The 24,645-nt window shown below is 54.2% G+C and overlaps 1 protein-coding gene across 1 annotated transcript in view; it reads right to left on the bottom strand.

Annotated features, from left to right (window-relative positions):
* Positions 1-5,373: 5,373 nt before the first annotated feature.
* Positions 5,374-24,645, bottom strand: part of TRAPPC11 (trafficking protein particle complex subunit 11) — a 36,606-nt gene continuing 17,334 nt past the window's right edge. The window contains exons 13-30 of the mRNA XM_056114370.1: positions 24,495-24,573; positions 24,358-24,412; positions 23,800-23,945; positions 23,391-23,452; positions 23,150-23,282; positions 21,466-21,596; positions 18,673-18,828; positions 18,214-18,401; positions 17,987-18,135; positions 16,504-16,625; positions 15,732-15,851; positions 14,788-14,853; positions 14,541-14,697; positions 12,028-12,139; positions 10,110-10,201; positions 8,431-8,564; positions 7,316-7,483; positions 5,374-5,612 (exon numbers count right to left, since the gene is read on the bottom strand). Of these exons, the coding sequence (XP_055970345.1) occupies positions 5,568-5,612; positions 7,316-7,483; positions 8,431-8,564; positions 10,110-10,201; positions 12,028-12,139; positions 14,541-14,697; positions 14,788-14,853; positions 15,732-15,851; positions 16,504-16,625; positions 17,987-18,135; positions 18,214-18,401; positions 18,673-18,828; positions 21,466-21,596; positions 23,150-23,282; positions 23,391-23,452; positions 23,800-23,945; positions 24,358-24,412; positions 24,495-24,573 (2,115 nt within the window). The 3' untranslated portion in view covers positions 5,374-5,567. The remainder of the gene's footprint in view (positions 5,613-7,315; positions 7,484-8,430; positions 8,565-10,109; positions 10,202-12,027; positions 12,140-14,540; positions 14,698-14,787; positions 14,854-15,731; positions 15,852-16,503; positions 16,626-17,986; positions 18,136-18,213; positions 18,402-18,672; positions 18,829-21,465; positions 21,597-23,149; positions 23,283-23,390; positions 23,453-23,799; positions 23,946-24,357; positions 24,413-24,494; positions 24,574-24,645) is intronic.

Genomic DNA, 24,645 nt, shown 5'->3' with positions numbered 1-24,645 from the left:
GGGCTGACTCTTGGCTCTGCATTTAAGGATCATTCCTGGTGGACTGTCCAAGATGCCAGGGATCAAACCCAGGTGAGCCTCGTGCCAGGCAAGTGCCTGACCTGCCATACTATATCTCCCTGGCCCCAAGGGGTGTTTCTATAGCAAAAGAGAACGGGGAAACCCCACTGTTTTGAAAGGATGGGTGGACTCCAGGTGTGGGGGCACCATGGCAATTAGTGAATTCACCTGGATGACGTGTCTGCAGATACAGATTTCTGGGGAAGGGAAGCATCCTCCATGTTCTCCAACTGCACCCGCTGCGCCCACCCAGACGGGCTTCCCGGTTTCCAATGTAGAATGTAAACATTTCTTCCAGTTCACGCTCCTGCCTCCATTCAGTGCCCGTCACATCCTCCTGGAAAATGAGTTTCTCCCTTCTTCAGGAAAGGATCTTGGGGGGGGGGGGGCATAAGGGGGCTGTCTGGTCTCCTGGTGCAGACCCTAGACACACCCTCTCCGTCTCTGAGCTCTGCTTCCTTCTAAAAACAACCGGTCAGGTCCAACACGGGGAAGTTTTACATAAACCTCGACAAGGTCCTCCCCACTTCAGTGCACGGGGCCTCTCCAAGAACCCCCCTGCAGAATGTTTCCTTGTGACTTTCTGCAGTGCCCCAACACACTGTGTAGAGGAGGGGGAAATGCACCCCGCAGGGTGGTGCTCTGGGCTTAGTTCTGATGCCATCCCACAAGGTGGTGCTCGGGGCTTAGTTCCTGTGGGGCCCCTAACTCTGCCGCCCTCCCAGCTGCCTGCCGCAGCTCCAAAGCCCAGAGGCCCAGGAGGTAGCTGGCGGGGGCCCTGGCGCAGGAGGTTAGAGAGGGTGCCCCAAGTCCACCCCCACCTCCGGGGAGCAGGGACTCGCTCCCCAAGAAACAAGCCGAGTTTCTGCAGGTGTGTTCAGCGAAGTGCAAGAAAATCTTGGGTTCATCACAGCTGGCTCCCCTTTGGGAACAGAAGGGTTCATTGTCCCCAAGTCCCCCAGCCAGTCGGGCCACTTTGCAGTCATCTCTTCTATAGAGCCCTCCCCTCCACCACCCCCCACTGAGCAAAGGGATCTCAGGGTCAGACTCAGTTCCCCACTCCCAGACTCCCCCCTGCACGGGACCCTGCCCAGCGAGTTCCACTTCCAGAAGGGAAAAGACTCGGCCAACAGGACACACTGGTCCCAGCGGAGGGGCAATGATTAACCAGGACAGAAGTAGAAGAGGCCCCCCTGGGCCCCCGCCCGGCTCCCTGCCCAGCTGCTGGATCCTGACCAGCTGAGCCTTGGAGTCCCACTCCTGCCGCGATCGGCTCTGAGCCCAGAGGTTTCTGGGTGGGGTGAGGGAAGCCCCTTCCCTTGCTCGAGACTCCTCGGGAGGCCACTAAGTGCCCGCTTCCTGACTTGTGACCCTCACATACCTCTTCCATTTCTGGGTGGGGCCCCTAACTCTGCCGCCCTCCCAGCTGCCTGAGGGTGCAGAGGGGAGGAGGGGTCACGCCCCTTGGGATGTTCACACACACCTGGCTTCAGGGCAGGTAGAAACTGCAGAGGGCCAGAGTGACAGGAGTGGGGAGGGTGCTGGCCTGGCATGAGGCCCACCAGGCTTGGATCCCCGGCATCCCATGGGGTCCCCAAAGCACCCCCAGGAGTAATTCCTGAGTGCAGTCAGGAGTAACTACTGAGCATTGCCAGGTCTGACCCAAAATCAAAAACAAAGAAATGAAAAAGAAATTGCATGGGATGCACAGATCATAGAGAGAGGCCACAGAACCATAAAGAGGGGCCACAGACCCTAGAGAGGGGCCACAAACCATAGAGAGGGGCCACAGGCCATAGAGAGGGGCCACACCATAGAGAGGGGTCACAGACCATAGAGAGGGGCCACAAACTATAGAGAGGGGTCACAGATCATAGAGAGGGGTCACAGACCATAGAGAGGGGCCACAGGCCATAGAGAGAGGTCACAGACCATAGAGAGGGGTGCAAAGACCACAGTGCGGCCAGGGGTGCACTTGACACATGTGTGCCCCAGCACCCTCCCCCAGGTTATAGTCATTTTTTAACCTGATTAACCTGGTGCGCCTCCTGCACTGTTCCCTCCATCCTGGATCTGGGGCTCTTTATTTTTCGACTTACTCTACACTTGGCATTTGGGTTTCAGTCCTTTGTTGAGACAAGCGTGGCTGGCTCTCCCCCAAGCGCAACCACTTTTCTAACCCCGCCTGTTCGACCAGAGGAGCCCTGGAAAGCTGAGCAGACAAGCTTTGCCCCCGAGTCCTTGAATTTCAAGAGGGCCTTGCCCTGGCAGAGCAGCTGATCTGGGCCCAACCCCACCCTCTGTACTCGAGCGCTTGGCCGGCAGATTCTGGCCAGCCCTCATCACTGAACTGCCTTCCTTGGTTGATTCTCCTTAACAACTTTTCCAGACCCCCAGACCCCAAACTTAGCTCGTGGAACATTACCTGCTCGGGAACACTGGCAATGCAACCCCAACAGTTCCGGGAGGAATAGGGAAGCCGTCCTCTCGCTGCTTCCTCTCCTACCCCCTTGCCTCTGCATGCCTTCTCGCCGTCTCTCAGACTTTTTCATTCCAGAAACCTTCAGCCACCACAAAACAGAGTCGAGAGCAAGCACAGGGGCACGGCGTGCCCAGGCATACTCACTGTGAGCCAGCAATAGGGGCCAGGGGATGACTTGAGGGCTGGAGGATGAGACACAATAGTCTTCACACACTTTCCTATAAGGAAAATGGTGATGGGATTCGTGTTGGAATATTGACTGTAATAAATTATTGTGAACAACTTTAGAAAAATAACATTTAAAAAAAAATTTTCAAAAAGACAAAACGGGCGCTGGAGCACTAGCAGAGTGGGTAGACCCTTGCCTTGCACACAGCTAATATATGGGTTTGATCCCCAGCATCCCATATATTCTCTTGAGCACTGCCAGGAGTAATTGCTAAGTGCAGATCCAAGAGCATCACTGGGTGTGGCCGAAAACCAAAAGAAAAAAAAAAGATAAAATGATGCATTTTATGACAACATGGGCGCTCCTAAGGTGAGTATGTTTGGTGAAAGCCAGAAGTGAACGGCAGTTAGTCCATGTGACATTAACGAATCCTGCAACACACATGGTTGAGGTCTGGTTTTTGGAGGTGCAGAACATAATTATTTCATGTTTTTTAATGAAAAGTTTCCATTTTAAATCTACCTTAAATGGAAACAGGAGTTGGAAGAAAGCACAAGGGGTTAAGGGACTGACCTTGAGTGCGGCCAACCCCAGTTCAATCCCCCATCCCGTGACTTAGGGTCACCTAAGTCCCACCAGGAGTGACCCCTGAGCACAGATGCAAGAGTAAACCCTGAGCACTGAAAGGTGTGGCCAAACCTTGCCCCCTCCCTCCCCCAAATAATAATAATAATGCCAATATAAGTTGCTGGCAACTAAGGCTGCTTTGTGGCAGACACCCCGTGTGTGTGAAAGGTTCCACGTCCACAGGGCAGGGTAACAAAACTGAGTGCAGGGAAGGTGGAGTCTCCTGTCACCAAGGGTTGCTCTGAAGTGCCCATCGGGGGCCAGAGAGGGGGCGCCATGGCAGAGAAGGTGCTCCCGTGTGTGGCCCTGACTCCCAGCACCCCAGAAAACCCTGTAGAGCAGGTGGTGGCAGCTCATTTGTTCTGACACAGGACGTGTTTGACACTGGCGGTGCCGACAGGACGCCCATGCACAGTCTTCGGAGAACTCAAAAGTCTTTTTGACTGTCCCACACGACAAGCAATTGCCTATGAGTGGACCATGTGACCAGTTTTGCAACTTATCCAGGAATTGTTTTAAACAAACTGGAGGGGCAAAGGAGGGAGAGTAGAGCAGATAGGGAATTTGCCTTGCACACATCTAACCGGGTTCAATCCCCAACAGCATATATGGTCCCCTGAGCACTTGCCAGGAGTCATTCCTGAGCACAGAGCCAGGAATAAGCCCTAAGCATTGCCAGGTGTGCCCCCCCCCAAAAAAAACCAATAATTATGAAGTCAGTTATAAAATCTGAGAGTACAGACTCTCGTGTGCCTATGCATGGGGACAGGTTTCCACTGACCTGTGATATGTACAGACCCAACCCTCATACTATGTACCTGAAAAGAAAGTTCTGCGTGTCAGTTCTGTGTCAATGAAGAGTGCGTGCAGAATGAGTCTCTCGGGAAATGCTCTGCCTTTAGGTACTCACAAGCTACACAGTATGGCCACATGCGTGTGCTTCAAACACAACGGAGCCCCACATCCTGACACCAGCTGCAGCAGACAAGACGCTCTGCAGACCCCCTAAGAAGATCCCCTAGGTAGGTCACTGGAAGGTGACAGGTCAAGCCCGAAGGTGCTCTTCGTTCCAAGCCTTTCTCAGACGTCTATTTTTATCATCCTCATTGCAAGCTTGCAAGAGTCTTCCCAGCTGCCCCTAAGCCTATGGCCAGTAAGCCGCGGCCGTGGATGCACGTGGCTCAGTGGCCAAGGTGTGCCCTGCATTTCTGCCACATGGCTCCATCCCACTGCAACAATAGCGACATACAGAGGGTGAGTTGCCAGAGCAGAGTCACTGAGGCAGGAAACAGCAGAGCCGAGACTGAAGACGACGCAGCCGCCCGTGGCCCAGACAAGCTCCGCAGGACAGGCCAGTGCCTGGCCAGAGTGTCCTCGTGGGCAACCTGCCCACCCCATGCACCCCCCACTCCACCACCTCACACCACAGTGCTCTCAGGAGGAAGAGTGGTTTTGTGAAGTGAAACCACGTAATAAAATAAAAGGTCCAGACATGCAAACGTACTCAAAAGACAATGTTTATTTCGCCTGCTCCTTTTCCTTTTATAACCCCGAGACTTAAATAATGTGATTCTCCAGGAAATCAGTTCCTTTTAAAATTTTTTAAATAAAGAATACTTTTCGCCATATGATTTTTATTTACATGGATTTTCGGGAATTTTGGAGGTTGAAACTGCACGGAAAGCTCTTGTTCAGCTTGGTTCAGGAAATAAGATGGATTTTCATACCCTCTCAGACAGATTACCCCTGAGAAATACAAACCTGCTTCCGGAACGCCCCGCCTGGCTGACACGGTTAAGCTGAAGGTCCTTTCACACCCTCCCTGTCTACCACTGGGATTAAACGTGCAACGCCAAGAATGGGTCTGGGCACGCGCTCGGCTCATGAAGGTGGATTTCTCGTCCCTCTAGGGGCCCCTGAACAACACGTTCTTTCTGAGGTAGACTCTGGACTCTAGGCCTGGGGCACTGCTCTACTGAGATGGCACGTGCCAAGTCCCGGCTTTCCCAAGAGGCGACCGCGAGAGACGCACCCCTCCACGTCACACTGACAGATTCCAAATATTTATTTGTGAAACTATAGGATAGATTTTTTTCCTAATATCTGAAGCAGGAGTTCCTCCGCAGAGCTGGTATAATATCTGTTAAAAAATAGATGCACTTTGACCATGATCGAGGCTACAGTTCACAACGGGAGGCCGAGGGGCGCAGAGCCGGGCTGGCTCCTGAATCACGCGGCCACAATAGAAGCGTCGTCCCCGAGCCGGCCCTGCGGCTGGAGGGAGAAAGCAAAGGAAAGGCCGTTACCAGCAAACCCCCAAAGCACAGCGCCACACCCCCAAACCACACGGTCGCAGCCCAAACCACGGGGCCAAGCCCCCTCGAGTGCCTCAAGTGCCAATAATGGGAAGTTTGCTCTGAAAGGAACGAACGTCACTAGTACCAAGGGAACCTTCTCTCTCAGTCCACCTTCTTCCTTCACTTGAGCCCGGGACAGTGACCATGTGACCCCTCTGCCCCCATCCTGTAGGTTCCTGATCTCCTGGGTCACTCCTCTCCTACCCTGTGTTCCAGCACTTTCTGCCACGTTCACTCCAGCGCCCAGGACAGGGACTTGAGCTACATCAGCTTCAGGTGACTGAAGAACCCTCACGTGTGACTCAGAACCCTCACGTGTCCCCAGCTTGAAGGAACCCACAGACCTGGCTGAGGGGAGCAGTTCTGAAGCTACATTAGCCTGGCTAAGAGGGTGAGAGGGTCTCCATGATTCACATATGCCAGTCACCAAGGGAGCAAGGCCCGCATGAGCACACAGAGTGCCACCTCACAGACAGGACAAGAGAGAGGCCAGGGCGGCCAATTCCCTCTCACTCACACTCATACCTTCCTCCTCACACATCTTCGCTCACATTCCCACCTCCTCCTCACACACTCACCTCAATCACCTTCCCTCACACATCTACCCCACCCATCTCAAACACTTACCTTCCCTCACACTCCCACCTCATCCTCACACACTCACCTCCCTCACATCCCCACCCTTTCCTCACACTTGCCTCAATCACCTCCCATCACACTCACGTCCACACTCAACTCCCTCACACTCACACCCTCCTCACATACCTCAATCACCTCCCGTCACACTCCCAACCTCCTCATACTCATACCCTCTCCTCACACATTCACCACCCTCACACTCCCACCTCCTCCTCACACACTCACCTCTCTCACATCCCCTCACTTTCCTCACACTTAATCACCTCCCATCACACTCCCAACCTCCTCACACGCTCACCTTCCCTCACACACTCACCTTCTCTCACACTCCCACCCTCTTCCTCACACACACACCTTCCCTCTCACACACCCTCCTGTCCTGATCTTGCCTCTCCCAGGCCCACCCTCCTGCTCACGCGCTCTCACACACATACACACTTTCTCCTCCACCCCCGTCTCCTCACACTCTGGCTTGCCTCTCCACACGCATACACCCCCTCACATATCTGTGACCACCCCCCCCCCCAAACACACCCACCTATACTGACAACGCTGCTGGCAGTCTTCACTCGCCCCTGCAGGGCCCTGGACACTGCCACCGTTGAAGCCCGCAGCACCAGAGCTCAGCCCCCAGAGCTCAGCCCCCAACCCAGGGGCGTTTTTTCAGAAAGCCAAGCCCAGAGTCACAGAGAGAACTGAGGAGGTCTGGGGCGCACATGGAGAAGGCGAACACGTTTTGATTCCAAGCCCAGTTGCAAACCAACCAATAGTTTACCCATTTCCTTCACTGGGCCTGGGATGGGGTGGCAGGTGGGGCAAGATTAAGGAAAAACACATCCAAAAAAAAAAAAAGGTCACGGGAAAACTCCGATCTCTGATGCGGAACTCTGTGTACAGACTTAAACGGGCCGGGCCACCTGACATCAGCTCAGGGCCACCTCTGCGCGGTCGCGTCACGCCAAGGCCGCGCCCGCGCCTCACCTTGACGAAGATCCTGGTGGGGATGAAGCGCCGGAGCAGCTGGGTGGTGAAGCTCGGGAACCTCGGCAGGCTGACGTGCAGCGAGGGCAGCTGCTGGTAGCCGGCCATCAGCGGGTAGAAGTTATACAGCATCTCCTGCTCGGCGCCAGGCAGGATGCGCAACCGAATCTGAATCCCGGAAAGCCCATGCCACCATTCATTCAGGAGCCGCGGGCCGTGGGACCCCCGTTTCTGAGAGAGCGGCAGCCCCAGCCCTGCAGGGTGCACGCCTCCCTCCCGCCCGCCTGGCTTCTCAGGGGCAGACCTGACTGCAGAGCCGAGTGGGCCAAGTGAACGCACGCACGATCTCCCTTCTACGGAGCACTTTGCAGCTTCCATGGGGTTCCATGGGGGGGGGGGGGTGGAGGAGGAGGAGCAGGAGGGCTGGGGTGGGCTCACGGCAGCACCCTGCCTTGTATATGGGGGGGCTTTGGGGGCCAGCACCGCGGCACCCAAACCCATCCCCTACCTTCAGCCCACCCAGGTGCAGTCCCAACTAAGCAAAAATTAAAAGAACAAATAAGTTGGGGGCGCCACAGCTAGCCCCCTCAGAACTTTCCTGGCTCTGTGCTCAGGGGCTCTCCGGCTGGTGCTGGGTCGGGAACTGAACCCGGCCAGGCTGCACTTTTCATCTTGCCCCACTTTGAGGAATTTTTTTTTTGGTTGGTTGGTTGGTTGGTTGGTTGGTTTTGGGGCCCCAACTGGCAGTGCTCTGGTGTTACTCCAGCCTCTGCCCTCAGGAATTACTCTTGCTGGGGGAGGGGGCGTCTGGGAGACCCTATGGGGTCCCGGAGATTGAACCTGGGTTGGCCGCGTGCAAGGTAAGCACCCTACCTGCTGTGCGATCGCTGACCCCTTTGAGGGATTTTTATAGTACAGAACTTCGGGGGGGGAGGGAGATGTTGAAAATTAAACCACCACACGTGGGGCTTGGGAGACCCGGGGACACTGGGCACATCCTTTGCCCTTTGTGCCTCCCTTGAAAGGGCGCAGCCAGCACGGGCGGAGAGGCAGAGGTGTGTCTGCAGGAACCCCGCGCCCCCCCACCTGGCCCCCTCCCTGCACCCGCAGCTGACCTGTTTCAGGCCTGAGAACATGAAGGCGTCGCTGGGCTCCACCGAGATCTCCGCGTCCTGGACCACGCTGGTCTTATTCTGGAGGCGGTAGCGGATGGGCAGCGACTCGCGGACGCGCCCAAAGGAGGGCAGCTCTGGGGAGAAGGCGCAGCCCGTCACCCCGTCAGCCCCCGCAAGGCCCGGCTAAGGCTCACAGCCGGGGTCCAGCTGGGACAGCCCCAGCCTCGCATGGAAAAGCTGGGACTTGAAGAGAATTGGGGCGTCGTCAGATGCACGGGCTGGGTGGGCCGGAGACCAGCAGGAGCCGAGCTGCATCTCTGACGGATACAAGGGTCTGGGGGTGCCTTCTGCTGACCAACCCCCTCCCCCGCCACCATCCCCCGCCCCCCCCCCCCCCCACACACACACAGCTAACCGTGAAACAGTCTAACCCCAGTCAGAGCCTGAATGTGACAGAAGCCGTGGAGGGGGAGGAAAAAACACGAAGGAAACTGGCAAAGTCCGGGTGGCAGGAAGCTCTGTAGGCAGGGGGAGGCAGAGGAGGGCGGACAGGAGGCCTGGGGAGGCTTCGCGTGGGGGTGCGGGGAGAGGCAGGGATCCCCACCCCACCCCCATCTGTGGATCTAATGAGTGAGCAGTGCCCCTCCACTGCAATGTGGCGATCCTTCAGCAAGCGCAAACTCCCTCAACACTGGAATCTGATCACAATAGAGCACATCTGCTCACGCTACTCTCAAAACACGACCTCCCGATTTTCTGACCCATGACGCTTTTTTTTTCTTTTTGGGTCACACGCAGCAATTGCACAGGGGGTACCCTGGCTCTGCACTCAGGAATTACTCCTGGCGATGCTTGGGGGACCCTACAGGATGCTGAGGATCGAACTTGGGCTGGCCATGTGCAAGGCAAAGGCCCTACCTGCTGTGCTATCGCTCCAGCCCCTACTTTTCACAAATAGTAAGGGGAAGAAAGTGTAGCCGGCAGAGGAGCTGCTCCGTTACAAGAACAACTGTCTGCAGGAGCCAGGAGCCTGTTACTGGGATTTGCAGGACTTGGATGGGGCTCAGAGGCAGGGCACACGGCTCTCAATGTCGGAGGCCTGGGACCTCATCCCCAGCTCCACAGGAAAAGGAAGAAAATTAATTCTTGCCCTTTGAATGGGAATTTTAAAATACCCCTAGCATGGCTAACTACTGAACATATCTACAAACCCCTCTGCTGCACGGGTGTTAGGCAATTTATCTCTAATTGTCACAGGTATCCTACTGGATTTAAAGAAGTTTAATTTGTTTGGTCACGGGCTAAAATCTGAGAACTTCTAATGTGAGATCAATATACAAGTTTCATTGTCTATTTTTTTACAAATCAATGGGATAGCTTTGTCATTTTCTTTAGGATATTGGAAGAACTTGTACGAGGGAAGTGCGGAAATCATCTGAGATGAAAACTAAAGTGTGTAGTATAATGAAAATGAGCATTTACAGGAAAAAAAGAGTCCCTGATTCCGTGACAGGGGCTGAACATTGTGGGGCTTTGCTTCCCAGTGCCGGGATGGGCGGTCGCAGATCAAAGGGGCCTAGGCCAGAGCGCAGACCCGGTGACGCCCCGCCCTCCTCCCGGCCACGCCCCTCCAAGCCCCGCCCCTCCCGGCCCCGCCCCTTCAGGTCCAGCGCCCTCACCTGCATCCACGTGGAGCGGGATGTTCTCCACCAGCACATGCGGGAGGGTGACGGGGGTGCGGATGACGGGCACGTCCGCCATGGCCGCGGCCCTGGGGCAGAGAAGGGCGCTGGTAACCCGCCCCTGTCCGCGCCGGCCGTGGAGGGGTGGATATGGACGGCCCTGCCCCAGAACCGCTCACGGGGGCCGGAGCCCTGGGCCCCTGCTGGCAGGAGCCACGGAGGCCCACTGCCTGCACTCCAACACGCACCCCTGCCCCGGGCTCCGGGCAGCCCCCCATCTCCTGGGGGACACGCAGAGGGACACGGCGCCCGCCCACCTGCCACCAGCCAGGACCCAGCCAGCAATCCTGAGAGGGGAACAGGCTGCGTCCACAGCTGTCCCCTACGGCACAGAGGTCAGAGGGCCCCGCCGGGACGGGATGCTGCCCTAATAACCATCCCGGGACATGACACTAATGGCCAAAAGGGGAGATGCAGAGGCAGGAAGGGGCGGGTTTTCCTAACTTAGGGAAACTCCCTTTTTCCTGGGGCCAGAGCAGTAGCACAGTGGGGGAGACTCTTGCCAGGAGCACGGCCCACAGGGCTCAATCCAGGTTCCCCATCCAGTCCCCCCAGCCCACCAGGAGTGACCCCCAGAGCCAGAAGTAAGCCCTGAGCACAGACATCAGAAACAAATCCCATTTCTCCAAGCCTTTTTTCCCAATCATCTCATGCACTGTTTACATACAAGACGTTCGAGCCATACCCGAAAGGGACTAGTTTACAACACTTCTAATTCTTTTTTTTTCTTCCTTTTTTTGCTTTTTGGGTCACACCTGACGATGCACAGGCTCTGCACTCAGGAATTACTCCTGGGTAGCTCAGGGGAACATATGAGATGCTGGGAATTGAATCCGGGTCGGCCGCATGCAAGGCAAATGTCCTACCCGCTGTGCTATCACTCCAGCCCCTACAACACTTAATTCTTATCTGAATTCCAGTCACCCTGTTTTGGTTCTCTCTCCCATTTATTTGGTTCCTTTCATTTAGTCTTAAATTCCCATCATCTTGAGACTGATTCCTCTATCACACAACTGTCACTGCTGGGGAAACACCAACTTGAAAAGCTCAGAGTGGATGGGCAAGAGCACAGCGGGAGAGCGCTGGCCTGGCACGTGGCTGACCTGGGTTCGAGCCATGGCATCTGACAGGGTCCCCAAGCACTGACAGGAGTGATTCTTGAGTACAGAGCCAGGAGTAACCCCTAAGCATCGCCGGGTGTGGGCCCAAACCCAAGAGACCAAAATAAGATCAAATAAGAGCCCCAAATGGACACTGACAGGAGGGACTGACCCAGCTGCTGGATATCGTCCCAGGTCACCTGCTGCAGCTTGGACTGCTGCTGTCACCTGTGACTGACCAGCCGTGGCTGTTCAGCTGGGAATAATTCTACCGGTAAACATCAGGGCATTCTCTCCTACTTCATGTGTCTTAATGGTCCCATCACCAGAATTCCTTTGGCAAAACTTTCATCCTTGGGGCTGGAGCGATAGCACAGCAGGGAGGGCACTTGCCTTGCTTGCGGTCGACTGGGTTCGATTCCCAGCATCCCATAGGGTCCCCTGAGCACCGCCAGGAGTACTTCCTGAGTGCTGAGCCAGAAGTAACCCCTGTGCATTGCCAGGTATGACCCAAAAAGCAAAAAAAAAAAAAAAAAAAAAAAAACACAAAAACAAACAAAGAAACATTTTCATCCTTTACAAACTGCAGCAGCAAACATGGGGGAAGGTCCCAGCATCCCTTGGAGTCTCTCTCTGCTCCTGATTGTGGTCAGTGAGAATGCGGCGACCCTAATCTGCTCTCCAGAGCCGAGGGCAACTACCACCCACAGGAGACTAGCACCCTGATGCAGGACAGGTCGGAGGGCCCACCTTACCTTTTCCAGGAGATGATATAATGGCCCGTGGCTACTCCGCCTTCAATGGTTCCCACCAACGGGCACCGCAGACAGAAGCACTCGCTGGCGCTCTCACCGGTCTGTAAGACAACTGAAGAGACGGGTGTTAAGCCCCGCTGCCCTGGCTTCACCCGGGAAGGGACAGTTCCACCGCTGAGTCTTGGGACAAAAAAAAAAAAAACAGAGTGCCTTAGCAGCTGTAGTTCATCTACACACACTTGGACATGACGGTTCAGGGACTACAGAGTGACCTTTTGTTTGTTGTTTGCTTTGGGGGAGCCATACCTGGTGGTTCTCAGGGCTTACTCCCGGCTCTGTACTCAGGGATCACTCCTGGCTGGGTTTGGGGGACCATCAGGGGTGCCGGGGTTAAACCCAGGCCCACTGTGTGCAAGGCAAGTGCCTTAACCCCTCTCTCTGGCCTGATACAAAATGACATTTTTGGCACCAGAGTGATAGTACAGCAGGGAGGGCATTTGCCTTGCATGTAGCCAACCCGGGTTTGACCCCTGCATCCCATATGGTCCCCCCAAGCACAGCCAGGAGTGATTGCTGAGTGCAGAGCCAGAAGTGACCCTGACCATCTCTGGGTGTGATCCACCCATGCCCTGCCCCCCCTCCCAAAAAAACTTTTTAAAATTCCCATTCAGTATTTTTTTTTGACCCTATCTAATACTCCATTGCAACTAAAATAACATAGATCTGTATGTCTGTGACAAGAGTGTCTGTGAGTAAAAATTTGAATTCAGGAGCCAGAGTGATAGGTCAGTGGGGAGGGTACTTGTCTTGCACTCAGTCAATCTGGGTTGATCGCTGGCCCACAAAATCCCTGAGCCCTGTCAGGAACAATTCCTGAGTGCAGAGCCAGGAGTAACCACCGAGCATCGCTGGGTATGGCCCCCAAACGAAAGAGAAAAAAAGTAAAAATAATACCCTTTGTTGATCATCCCACGTGGCCTCCCCACAGAACCCCGTGGTCACTGACTCCTTAGCCAGGGCATTTGCTTCTCATCACTGTCATACCAGATGTCCTCGGGCCAAACAAGGGCCCAACCAAAGCAACCTTCCTGAGATTCCCGCCCTCACACTCCAGTCCATTTCCAGGGGCCCCTCCTGGTGGGACGCTCAGGCTTCGGGGATCAGACCCACTCGAGTCCCATCCCCAGCACCCAAAGTATCGCCCCTAAATGAGAGCAGACATTGAGTGCCTTGAGTAGATTAATGAGATTTCCTTTCTTTTTTTTGTTTTTTTGGGTCACACCCGGCGATGCGCAGGGGTTCCTCCTGGCTCTGTACTCAGAAATTACTCCTGGTGGTGCTCAAGGGACCATATGGGATGCTGGGGATCCAACCCAGATCGGCCGCATGCAAGGGAAACGCCCTACCTGCTGTCCTATCACTCCGGTCCTAAGTGAGATTATCAAACAAGAACAATATCCCTCAACAGAACTGTTTCCAAGGAAGGATGCAGAGAAAAATCACGGGTATGATTGTGGGTGGACTGATCTACAGCAAAAGGTGGCAAAGATGCTAATCCATCTTTAACTCCTTGAAATCATTTTAAGGACAGCCAGAGAGCCAGCGCAGGAACTCAGACGCTTGCCCTGGTTTGACCAATATCCTGTAGAGTCCCCCAGCGCCACCAGGGGGCACTCCGGAGCACAAGCCAGGAACTACTGATCTCTGCTGTGTGGGGTACTGCATATCACTGACCCCCAAAGTATTTTTCCAGCAGGAAGCTGACGGCAGCAGGAGTGCTGGGGGGGAAGAGGAGGGGTACCGGGACTATGGCGGAGGGTGTAGTACTCAAATGTTCCATGCGTGAAAGCCTCCCACTAACAGTACCTCACAGTGCCTAAAGTAAAATTTTAAAATAAGAACCAGGCAACGATATGGAAGCTCTGTATGTAAAAACATTTTTTTTAAAAAAAGAGTATATCAAAAACACTAATTCAAGCCTATTAAGAAAGTTTTTTGAAGTGGCTGGAGCAATAGCACAGCAGGTAGGGCGTTTGCCTGGCACGTGGCTGACCTGGGTTCGATTCCTAGCATCCCATATGTTCAATCCCCCAAGCACTGCTAGGAGTTAATTCCTGAGTGCAGAGCCAGGAGTAACCCCTGTGCATCGCCCAAAAAGAAAAAAAAAGGGGGGGGGGAGAGCTTTTTAAAAAATCTGGGGTGTTCACATTAATTTCTTGGTAAACATAGCCTGATTCTCCAAAGTTCACCAAAATGGCCACGTTTGCTAACAACCAACAATAGTCAAATGTATGAGCTACAACAAAAGCAAAAGTTTTTAACTAAAATAGGTCACAGGTCTACAAGTGATAACTTCTGCCGTGTCAAATGCACATTTCCCCGAGCTAAAGTGTCCAAGATTCTCAGTTCACGTGTCACACAGCAAACGGCCGGGTCTTACACTGCACATGTACAAGCACCCGCCTCCTTCCAGGCAAAGGGCGCCCGCACCCTGTCCATCCGTCCGTCCGTACCTTTGTCCAGCTGGGACTCCAGCTGATCCACGGGGCTCATGGAAGGCGCCAGCTGCAGCTCACTGGACACAATGGTGAGGGCCCAGGGGGACGCGCTGAGGAGGTCTGTCATCAGCAGGAAGGGGATGTCGGCGTAGACCCTCTCCAGGTGCTCGAACTGCCAGGGCGCGGGGAAGAGCAGGTGAGGTGGCCGCTCACCACCCACAGCCAGACCCCGGGGATTCCAGGGACAATGCCCGGAACGCACCTTTGTAGAAACAAATCTTACTGCCACGTCGAATGGGAAGACCGTCTCTATGGTGACCGTCTCGTCCTGCGGGGAGACGGACAGGCAACCCTGAGTCCTGTGTCACCACGGGCGGTGGTGCTGCTGCGAGCAAGCCCTTCTGGGCAGCCAGGAGGAACCTCCCCCTGCTCGGGAGCCCAAACTCAGCTCCCGGGGATTACCGAAAGCTGTCTTCTGTTTGGGTTTGGGGGCCAGGCACGGGGCAGTCTCGGGGGTCACTCCTCGAGGGGCTTGGGGAACTCTGCGGGACCCCAGGAATCAAGCCTTAACCCCTGCACTGCATCTCTCCAGCTCCCAGACTTTCTGACAGGAAAATGACTCCATCCAGGGAGATGCCCCTGCTCAGGACCCTCCGCGGACAAGTCAACTTCTTTCATCTGATGGCACAAAGCAGCCACAAGCACTAACGTCTTTCAAAGGATTTGGGTTGGGTTTTGTGTTTGTGTTTTTGGGGGGTTTTCTCTGGCACACAATCTCAGGTGGGCTGGCTCTCTCTACCAGGAAAAAGTCAGTGAGACCTATTTCTAACGCATGAGTATTGGATGCCCTTGGTACAGCAGGAAGGGCATTTGCCTTGCCCATGGCTGACCCGGGTTCGATCCCTGGTCATATGGTCCCCTGAGCACCATTAGGAGTAATTCCTGAGTGCAGAGCCAGGAGTAACCCCCAAGCATCGCCGGGTGCGACCCAAAAACAAGCTAAAAATAAAACAACCTGTCAACGACTAAGGGGTGGGGGACAGTGGGTGAGCGCCGGCTCCACATGCACAACACCGGGATGTGGCCCATGGCACCCCCCAACGCACCTACAAATGTGACCCAGCACTCCACCTATGAGCCCTCGAGCCACCCGCCTCGGGGGCCAGGGGCAATGACGAGGCAGAGGGAATGTGAAACACACAGCACCTTGTGGCACCTGCAGACGATCTCTTTTTCTTCAACAGTTGTGTTGATCAGGTAAGAAACGTACACGAGGAACATTCTGGAGCCCACGGTCCCGCAGCGGATGAAGAGCATTTTCTCCAGCTGGAACCAAAGCAGGGACAATTCCACTCAACCCCACAGACCATGACACCTCCAGCCCCACTTTCCATGGCCGTGTCCGTGCCCTGGATGTTTCCCAGTACCCACTGGCCACGTTCTTGCAACGCTTTCTCTAGACGGCGCCTCCCAGGTCCTAAGTCTGGGTTCTGGGCTCCCCAGCGGTGCTCGGGGACCAGGCCTGGTCCTCCGCATCCCAAGCCCACACTCTAGACCTTGGCACTCTCCCCCTCACCCCTACTCCTCTGGCCCACCCTCATTCTCAACTGGCCAAGAATTCTTGGGCACTCGTTCAAGACCTTTAAGTTTGTGACAGTGAACGGAAAGGTCTTCTCACCAAAATACAGTCTCTCTCTTTTTAAAAAAAAAAACAAAATCAGGCAACAATTTTACATTAGGATCGTCTGACCGGAAATGGCCTGCCTGAAATGCTGCTGGCCGTTTCCCACCTGTAAGTAAGGACGATCCCCCCCACCTCGCTCCCTCTAGCCCCAATGTGTTCATTCTGGAAACTCCTTTTTAGTGCCAGAAGGCGCTGGAACTGCCTCCGGTGTGTGTTCTGCATGTGAGTGGGAGGGAGGTGGTAATGTGAGCCCAGTGCCACCCTCCCCGCGCCCCGCGCCCCCCCCCCCGTCACCTGCTCCCCGGGGTTCAGGTCCCCAATGGGGATGTCGGTGAGTAAGGCCGGGTAGGACTCGTCACACAGCTCCGTGCCGTGAAGAGTCACATGTGTTTTCTGAGTCAAATTGGCGTCTTGTCCTAGAAACGCGGAGAGAAACTCCCTGACCCATGGGCAGAGACAACTGGTGCTGGACGCAGGCCCCATGGGGAAATTGTGTTTTAAACTAATCTTCGGCAGTGATGCCAGTGAGGCTTATTGGGGAGGGGTGCAGGGGGTCGAGGGCAGGGGGTGTCCCACACTTGGCCACACCAAGGGGTTACTCCTCGCTCTGAACTCAGGGATCACTCCTGATTGTGCTGGGGGTTCACATGGGGTACAAAGCAAGCACCTCACCTGCTGTACTAGTGTCCCAGCCCCTAACAATGCTTATTTATTTATTTTGGTTTTTCGGTCACACCCAGCGATGCTCTGGGGTTACTCCTGGTTCTGCACTTAGGAATTACTCCTGGCAGTACTCAGGGGACCATATGGGATGCTGGGATTTGAACCCAGGTCGGCCGCATGCAAGGCAAACGCCCTACCCACTATGCTATCGCTCCAGCCCCAACCCAACAATGCTTATTTAATGTTCAATGAAGTTGCCCTGACTTTTTTTTTAATAGGAGTTTGAGTTGCCTTTTTTTTTTTGCTTTTTGGGACAGACCAGGCGATGCACAGGGGTTACACCTGGCTCTGCATTCAGGAATTACTCCTGGTGGTGTTCAGGTGACCATATGGGATGCTGGGAATCGAACCCGGGTTGGCCACGTACAAGGCAAATGCCCTACCCGCTATGCTATCTCTCCAGCCCGAGTTGCATTTTCAAGTCCCCATTCTCCCTTAAATACCTCTCTCTTGCTCTTGCACTCTCTCTCTCTCTCTCTCATTCTCTCTCTCACTCTCTCGCTCTTTGCTATCTGTTCTCTCTGAACATTTACTTCCTCTCTTTCCCCTCATGACTTTCTAAGTAAATTAATTGAAATAAAAAGAACTATTTTGCTTGAGGGCCAGAGCTAACGGCACCTCACAACGGGGAGTGTGCTTGCCTTACATACGGATGACCTGGGTTTGATTCTGACATCCCCTAGAGTCCCCCGAGCACCAGCAGGAGTGATACCTGAGCACAGAGCCAGGAGGAAGCCCTGTGCACTGTCACTCCTGGGTATGGGCCCAAGACAACACAAACAATTTTGCTTAAAAATCAAGAAAGAAGAGAAAAAGGAGACAGAGGGGCCAGAGAGGTGGCCCAAAGGTTGGCACAGCTGACCCTCAGCTGGTCCCTGGCAGCACAGGGTCCCCTGGAGGGTCCCCGTGTCTGATCCCAATGGCAGGACCAGTGGCCAAGAATGGTCGTGACGAACGCTGGGCCTCCAAGGGCAGCGTTTGAAGAGTCTGAAGGGAGCCCACCCTTCCCACCTCCGCCCTGACCACTTTATTCCCCACCGAAAGGGAGGCTTACCGGGCTTCAAGCCAGCCGTGAGCTTCACGTCCCGGATGCGGGTCTTCTCATGTGACTGGACGGCCACCACCAGGCAGTACATTTCATTGGCCAGGGCAGGCGGCGCATGGCGCAGACTCACGGATATGTTGGGGACCCTGGAGATGACCCTGCGGGGAGGTGGCCACTGAGCTAGGGGTCCGGGCACCGGGCGGGCCGCGCCACACCGGGAGGCAGCCCCCACTCACATGGTGCTGGCCTGCATGGCCAAGCCGTCCCACGGCACCTCGCTGGCCGGGAGCTTGGGGCGCCGGCGGAAGGAGCGCGAGGCCTGCAGGGCCTCCTGGGAGGATGCGGCGTCTCCGCCTCCGCCCTGCCAGTTCAGGACCACGCACCTGCCCGTCTCGCTGCCCAGGACCAAGTCGACAGACGTGATCTGCGGGGAGTGAGCTCGTGGGAGCGCCATCCTCCCCGGCCGGGCGGCTGGAGTCCCAGGAGGTCACCCTGACGGGCTACTGTCCAGGCCACCTTGCAGCCAAGAGACCAACAGCACGAATGCACGGCCAGAGCTGCCCTGGCTGGGTCTGGTCCCTGGCATCCCCCGGGGTCCCCAAGCCTCACCAGGAGTCAGCTCTGAGCATGCCTGGGTGCGGGGCCCAACCATGAACCCGAACACGCCAACCACCAAGCCAGAGGCCGCGACTGACCTCGATCTTCTTTCCCACGTCCTCGGTTCTGGCGACAAACTTGAATAAAAACTTCCTGGTTTTGCCAGGCAGCAAGCACATGGGGCCCTGGGCCGAAGGGTCCAACACGTCACCTGCACTGGCTGCTTCTTCAATGACACAGAACTGGTTGTATTCCTGGAAAAGAGCAGGAAGAAGTGTGTGTGTGTGTGGGGGGGGGGGGGGGCGAGGGGAAGGGGAGGGAGGGGCTTGCGTCTCTCCCTGTGCACCCGCACCCAGGGCAGCCTGCAGGAGGCAGCATCCTTGCTCTCTTCCCTCCCTCCTGACTTGGCCGCCACCGCCAAGACCCAGTGTTCACCTGGGCTCACAGGTCAGTCCCTGTGCTGAAATATCACTGGGAAGGGCCTCCCGCGCACTGCTGGGGAGACCACCTCTCCCCACCATACCCCCAGGAGCAAAAAAAAAATCCATACTCCTCTTCCGGTCACCCTCTTCCGGCTTAGGAAATTAACCTCAATCAGCATCATCAGATTCTTCCAAGTCAAGAACTACGGCAACAGGGAGCTCTACCGCTCTCCCACAAGCCGTACGTAGCACAGCTAACGCACCCATGCAAGGACCAGTGCGGGTGCCCAATTTCCATCTCCTTCCTCCCTTCTCTCCACTGCGCTCCTCCAGGGTCCTGCAGGACCGGGCCCTACCACCCCAGGTTCCCAGCTTAGGCGGGCTGTGTCTCCACTTGCCCACCCAGCGCTGTCTAGCTGCCAAACAAACATCTCCCCTCTCCTCTTCATCTAGTGCAGGATTAATCTAATCTCTGTCATGCACACCTCCCCCCCACCCCCGCTGTGGGCCTAAGGCTAGCTGGATATCTAGCCTCTGCTACTGAAGCTGGTCTTCCTTACCACGTGAGCCACTGGGAACCAGCAGCCCCCAGCCCACCCCCTAAATGCTGGCATTCCAGTGGGGCTCAAACATGCTTGATTTTTGTCAGGTCCACTGCGATGCTAAGACCAATTCAATAATGCCTGCTGGTGAGGGGCTCCATGTCTGCTCTTGGTCCTAGCTCTCTCAACCATGGAGTTTGTCTGCTTTCCGCGTGGGCCACATCCTGCAGTGCTTAGGGGTTCCTCCCGGCTCTGTACTCAGGGGTCTCTGCTGGCAGTGCTGAGGGGGCCCTACGGGGTAGAGCTCAGGTCTAAGCCACATCGAACTTATCAACGCCGTTACTCATGGTAGGTGTTCATGTTATTATTACTGTCACAGCCTTAATAATGTTGTACAGTAAGGATCAAACTCCTTACCCACTATACTATTTCTGACCCCTTCAACCATAAATTTTTTTTTTTTTTGCTTTTTGGGTCACACCCAGCAATGCACGGGGTTACTCCTGGCTCTGCCCTCACTGGGAATCGAACCCAGGTCAGCCCCATGCAAGGCAAACGCCCTACCCGCTGTGCTATTGCTCCAGCCCCAAACCATAAAATTTTTTAAAAATTTTGTTTCAGGGCTGGAGCAATAGGACAGCAGGGAGGACATTTGCCTTGCATGCAGCCAATCTGGGTTCAAATCTCCGGCATCCCATAGGGTTCCCCAAACATCGCCAGGAGTGATTCCTGAGTGCAGAGCCAGGAGGAAGCCCTAAGCATCGCTAGGTGTGACCCAAAAAGCCAAAACAAACAAAAAAACAAACAAGTTTCAAAACAAAGTTTTAGTTTTTTAAAAGAGGGACACACATGGAGTGCCCAGGGGACCAGGGGGTGCCAGGGATGAAACTTAGGCTTTCTGCGTGAAGAGGCTGTACTCAGCCCACAGGGTCACCTCTCAGGTGGTGAAATGAAGCATGATGACCGGTAAGCACCTGATCTGCAGACCTACTCCATACATATACGCCCAGGGTCACATGGAAATATCCCAGGCAGCCTGTGCACCGCCAGGTGAGGCCTAAGCCGCCCCCCAGTTCCCGCCCTACCCCACTCCCCGCCACATCAAAAACAAGAGTGACCTGAGGATGATTCTCTACCAAGCGAGCTTATGCCTGCAAGAGTCGGAATGGAAGAGAAAGAAAATGCTTGGAAGCATGACTGTCACACTTCAAAAAATGGAACACTGCAGGACTGAAACCTAATTGCGAACAGCTTTGTAAGGGTCTATTCTCAGTGATTCAGTAAACAAAATTTTAAATAAAAAAATAAAATGACTTAAAAAATGTGTTTAAAAATAAAAATAACAGTGAAAAAAATAAGTAATACTGTAAATAACCTAACGAAAAAAACATATGCACCTGGGGCTGGAACAATAGCACAGCGGGTAGGGCTTTTGCCTTGTATGTGGCCGACCCGGGTTCGATTCCTCCGTCTCTCTTGGAGAGCCCAGCAAGCTACTGAGAGTATCCCGCCTGCACAGCAGAGCCTGGCAAGTTCTCCATGGCGTATTCGATATGCCAAAAACAGTAACAAGTCTCGCAATGGAGACGTTACTGGTGCCCGCTGGAGCAAATTGATGAACAACAGGAGGACGGTGCTATAGTAGAAAAGATAAAATGATCCTAATTCTGAGGGGGGAAGGGAGGGACGACTTATCCAAACATGAGTGCCTCCGAAATGTCTAGAATATTCTGGAAGCTAACAGTAACTCCAGAAGTAACAGGAAGTCCAGAAAAATGTGTTTCTTTCACCATATTTCACCTCGGTCCATTCACGACGGCGAAAACCGTCAGGGCCCCAAATCCTGACCCAACAGAACAGCAGTTACGCTCAGGCGTGCGTACCTGGTGGTGGTTACTTCGGTGCTTCCCCATCACGGTGCCATTACCTGGTTGTTGAAGCTGACGCAGAGCTTGGAGAACCTGACGGGGTGGGGGCAATCGGCCTTCAGATACACGTCGAACTGCACAGGAACGTCCACGTGGAAACTCGGGGCGTGGAACTTGGCTTTGCACTGCACTAGAAGTCAAAGGTCAGGGCCGAGTTACGCCCATGGTGACGCTTGGGCCTGAGGCTCCCCGGGAGGATGAGGCCCAGTGCCCTCCCGCCCGGGAAGCTACTCGACAGATGGATCTTAGCTTGCTTCTCGTCGGCAAAATTTAAAATCTGGCTCCCAAACCTGTCCTGCACTTTTAAAATGTAGGCGTGCTCCCGAAATGTAACTCACATAAAATTTTGTTTTCGTTTCTATTTTGATTTGGGGGAGGGAGAGGGCACACACAGCTGTGCTGACTCCTGGCTCTGTGCTCAGGGACCAGTCCTGGAGCTGCTCAGAGGACCATATGGAGGGCCGGGATCAAACCCCCGTGAGCAGCAAGCGCCTTCCCACTGGACTATCACGCCGGCCCCTCACACAGGACTGTAAAGAAGGAAAAGGGGCCGTTTTGCTGGTTTTAATTTATTCCAAAATACCTGCCTCTCCTAGCTGTGTAGTCAGGGATCATCCTCACAGTGCTCAGGACAATATGGGGTAACAGGGATAGAACCAAGGTCAACTGTATGCAGGACAAGGGCCTTAAGCACTTGTACTATTTCTCTCTGGCCCACTCTGGCAATTCTTAAGATATCTGTAAAAAGACAGGCTATTTTCTTAAAATTTTTTGTTCTCCAGTCAAACGTTCCTCCAATGTACCAAAATAAATTTTTCTGTTTGGCTTGGGCTTTGTGTCTCTCACTTGACAGCATCTAATGCAAGATACAAACAAAATAAAATTCATCACATTAAATATATATATATATATATATATATATATATATATATATATATATATGGGGCTGGAGAGATAGCACAGCAGGTAGGGCGTTTGCCTTGCACGCGGCCAACTCGGGTTTGATTCCCAGCATCCCATATGGTCCCCTGAGCACTGCCAGGAGTGACTCCTGAGTGCAGAGCCAGGAGTAAGCCCTGTGCATTGCCGGGTGTCACCCAAAAAGCAAAAAAAAAAAAAAAAACCCCGCCTCGGCACAAAGCTTTTTATGGAATTTGTTCTAGCAGCTTACAGGAGGTAACAGAGCTCCTGAAGTGGAAGTGCTCAATGGTCAGGATGCCAAAAATTACTGAACGACAAATCTTTTCAATCATTGTCTCTTGGAATGCATTTCAAATTTCAAATAACAAAACTGCACATGGAAGGAATCTGAAGACAGACGCTTTTTAAAAGCTGGATCTTTGGGGCTGGAGAGATAGTACAGCGAGTAGGGCACTCGCCCTGCACATGGCCGACCTGGGTTTGAACCCAGCACCCCTCAGAGTGCCCCCGAGGACAGCCAGAAGAGATCACTGAGCGCAGAGCCAGGGGTCAGCCCTGAGCATCAACCAGGTGTGGCCCCCAAAACCAAACTAGTTAATCACATTTTTATGAATAGTCAAAGCTTGATCTTCGTAAGTCTGTAACACGATGGTACTTTCGAAAACACTCTAACTGGAGTCTCTGTGATCTGGCAGGGCTCTGTTGTGTGGGAACAAGGTGGAATTCTCTGGAAGCCTACAGCAGGCGGGGCTGGCTACTCACCAAAGGGCACGAAGTCCTGGACGCCAATGGTGAAGATGTTGCTGCCGGCCAGGGACACCCTGTCTGCCCACAGCTTCTGAGCAGCCTTCACGGCCAGGGGGTCGCAGTCGGGCTCAGGCTCGGGACTTTCATTCTGCAGCAGAGAATCCAACGGTCCCCAGGTGAGTTCAGACCAATTCAGGGTGAGGAAGGGCACCCCCAAACCCACACCCACTAACAGTCCCCCCACCCCAACACCTACCATCAAAACGTTTATGAGGTTCTTCTCAATGCGAGATTTTTGGTCATCTTTCAGAGTTGAAGCTGATGCAAAGAAGAGAAAGCGTTTGGGATAGGAAAGGCCGCCAGGGGTCCCCGATGAATGTGTTTTATTGAAGAACACTTGATTCCTAGCACCACGTACCATGGATACACACACACACACACACACACACACACACACACACACACACACGTCAAGGCAGGCTCAGTGCAGTTCTAGAGAATTCACACAAAAGCCCAACTCTCAAAGTTAGTGCTGCCACGTACGAACTTGTGCTGAAACTCTAGGTGAAGAAAAGTCACCGTGTGCCCAGTGACGGGCGGGGAGACTGTTCTCCACCGGCCGAGGCTGGCTGGGCATCATAGCTGTCCCTGCCCCCGGGACTCACCCCTTCCGAGGAGCTCGAGCGAGTAGGTGATGTAGTCCTTCAGTTGGGCCATGAGGTAGGCACACTTGAGGGCGGTGGTCAGGATAGACGTGAGCAGGGTCCACCACCCCTCACTGCGATAGTCACACATCACATAGTCCAGAAGTCTGCGGAAGCACAGGACGGAGTCATCGAAGGCTCAGCCCGCCCCTCCCACGTGCGACTCTGGAAACCACCCAACGAGCAGGTGACATTATCCGACCGAAACGAGACAGAAACGGAGCTGAGTGGCAGCCGAATGAAATGTGGCCATGAGGAAATTTCCTCTTCTCCCTTTGTGGCCGTCAAAACAGCACAAGAATCAAGAGCAGGGCTAGAGCGATAATAGTACAGCGGGAAGGCGTTTGCCACGCACGCGCCCGACCCAGGTTCAATCCCCGGCATCCCATATGGTCCCCGGAGCACTACCAGGCGTAATTCCTGAGTGCAGAGCAAGGAGTAACTCCTGTGCCTCGCTGGGTGTGACCCAAAAAGCAAACGAAAATTTAAAAAGAAGAATCAAGAGCAGAGAGGACTCACTTCAGCGCTTTGCTGTAGTCCTTCGCGTGATAATATTCCTCTCCCATCTGAACCACTACAAAGGAAAAGAGGGGTCCAAGTACGGGTGGGAGAGGGCTCCAGGCCGCGAGCAATCGGGCCGCGTGGCGGATACCTACTCAGGTGACTTTTCATCCTGGGACACTTGTACTTCTTGAACTGTGCGACAGCATTGCTCAGGAGAGTTATAATCATTTCCTGCGGGGACAGAGATGGAGGGAAAAGCTGCAGTCATGGGGGAAAAACAAACAAACAAACAAACAAAACAAG

This window comes from Sorex fumeus, unplaced genomic scaffold (assembly GCF_029834395.1).
Source record: "Sorex fumeus unplaced genomic scaffold, SorFum_2.1 ptg000024l, whole genome shotgun sequence".
Lineage (NCBI taxonomy): Eukaryota > Metazoa > Chordata > Mammalia > Eulipotyphla > Soricidae > Sorex > Sorex fumeus.
This window is presented reverse-complemented; position numbering and strand designations above follow the sequence as displayed.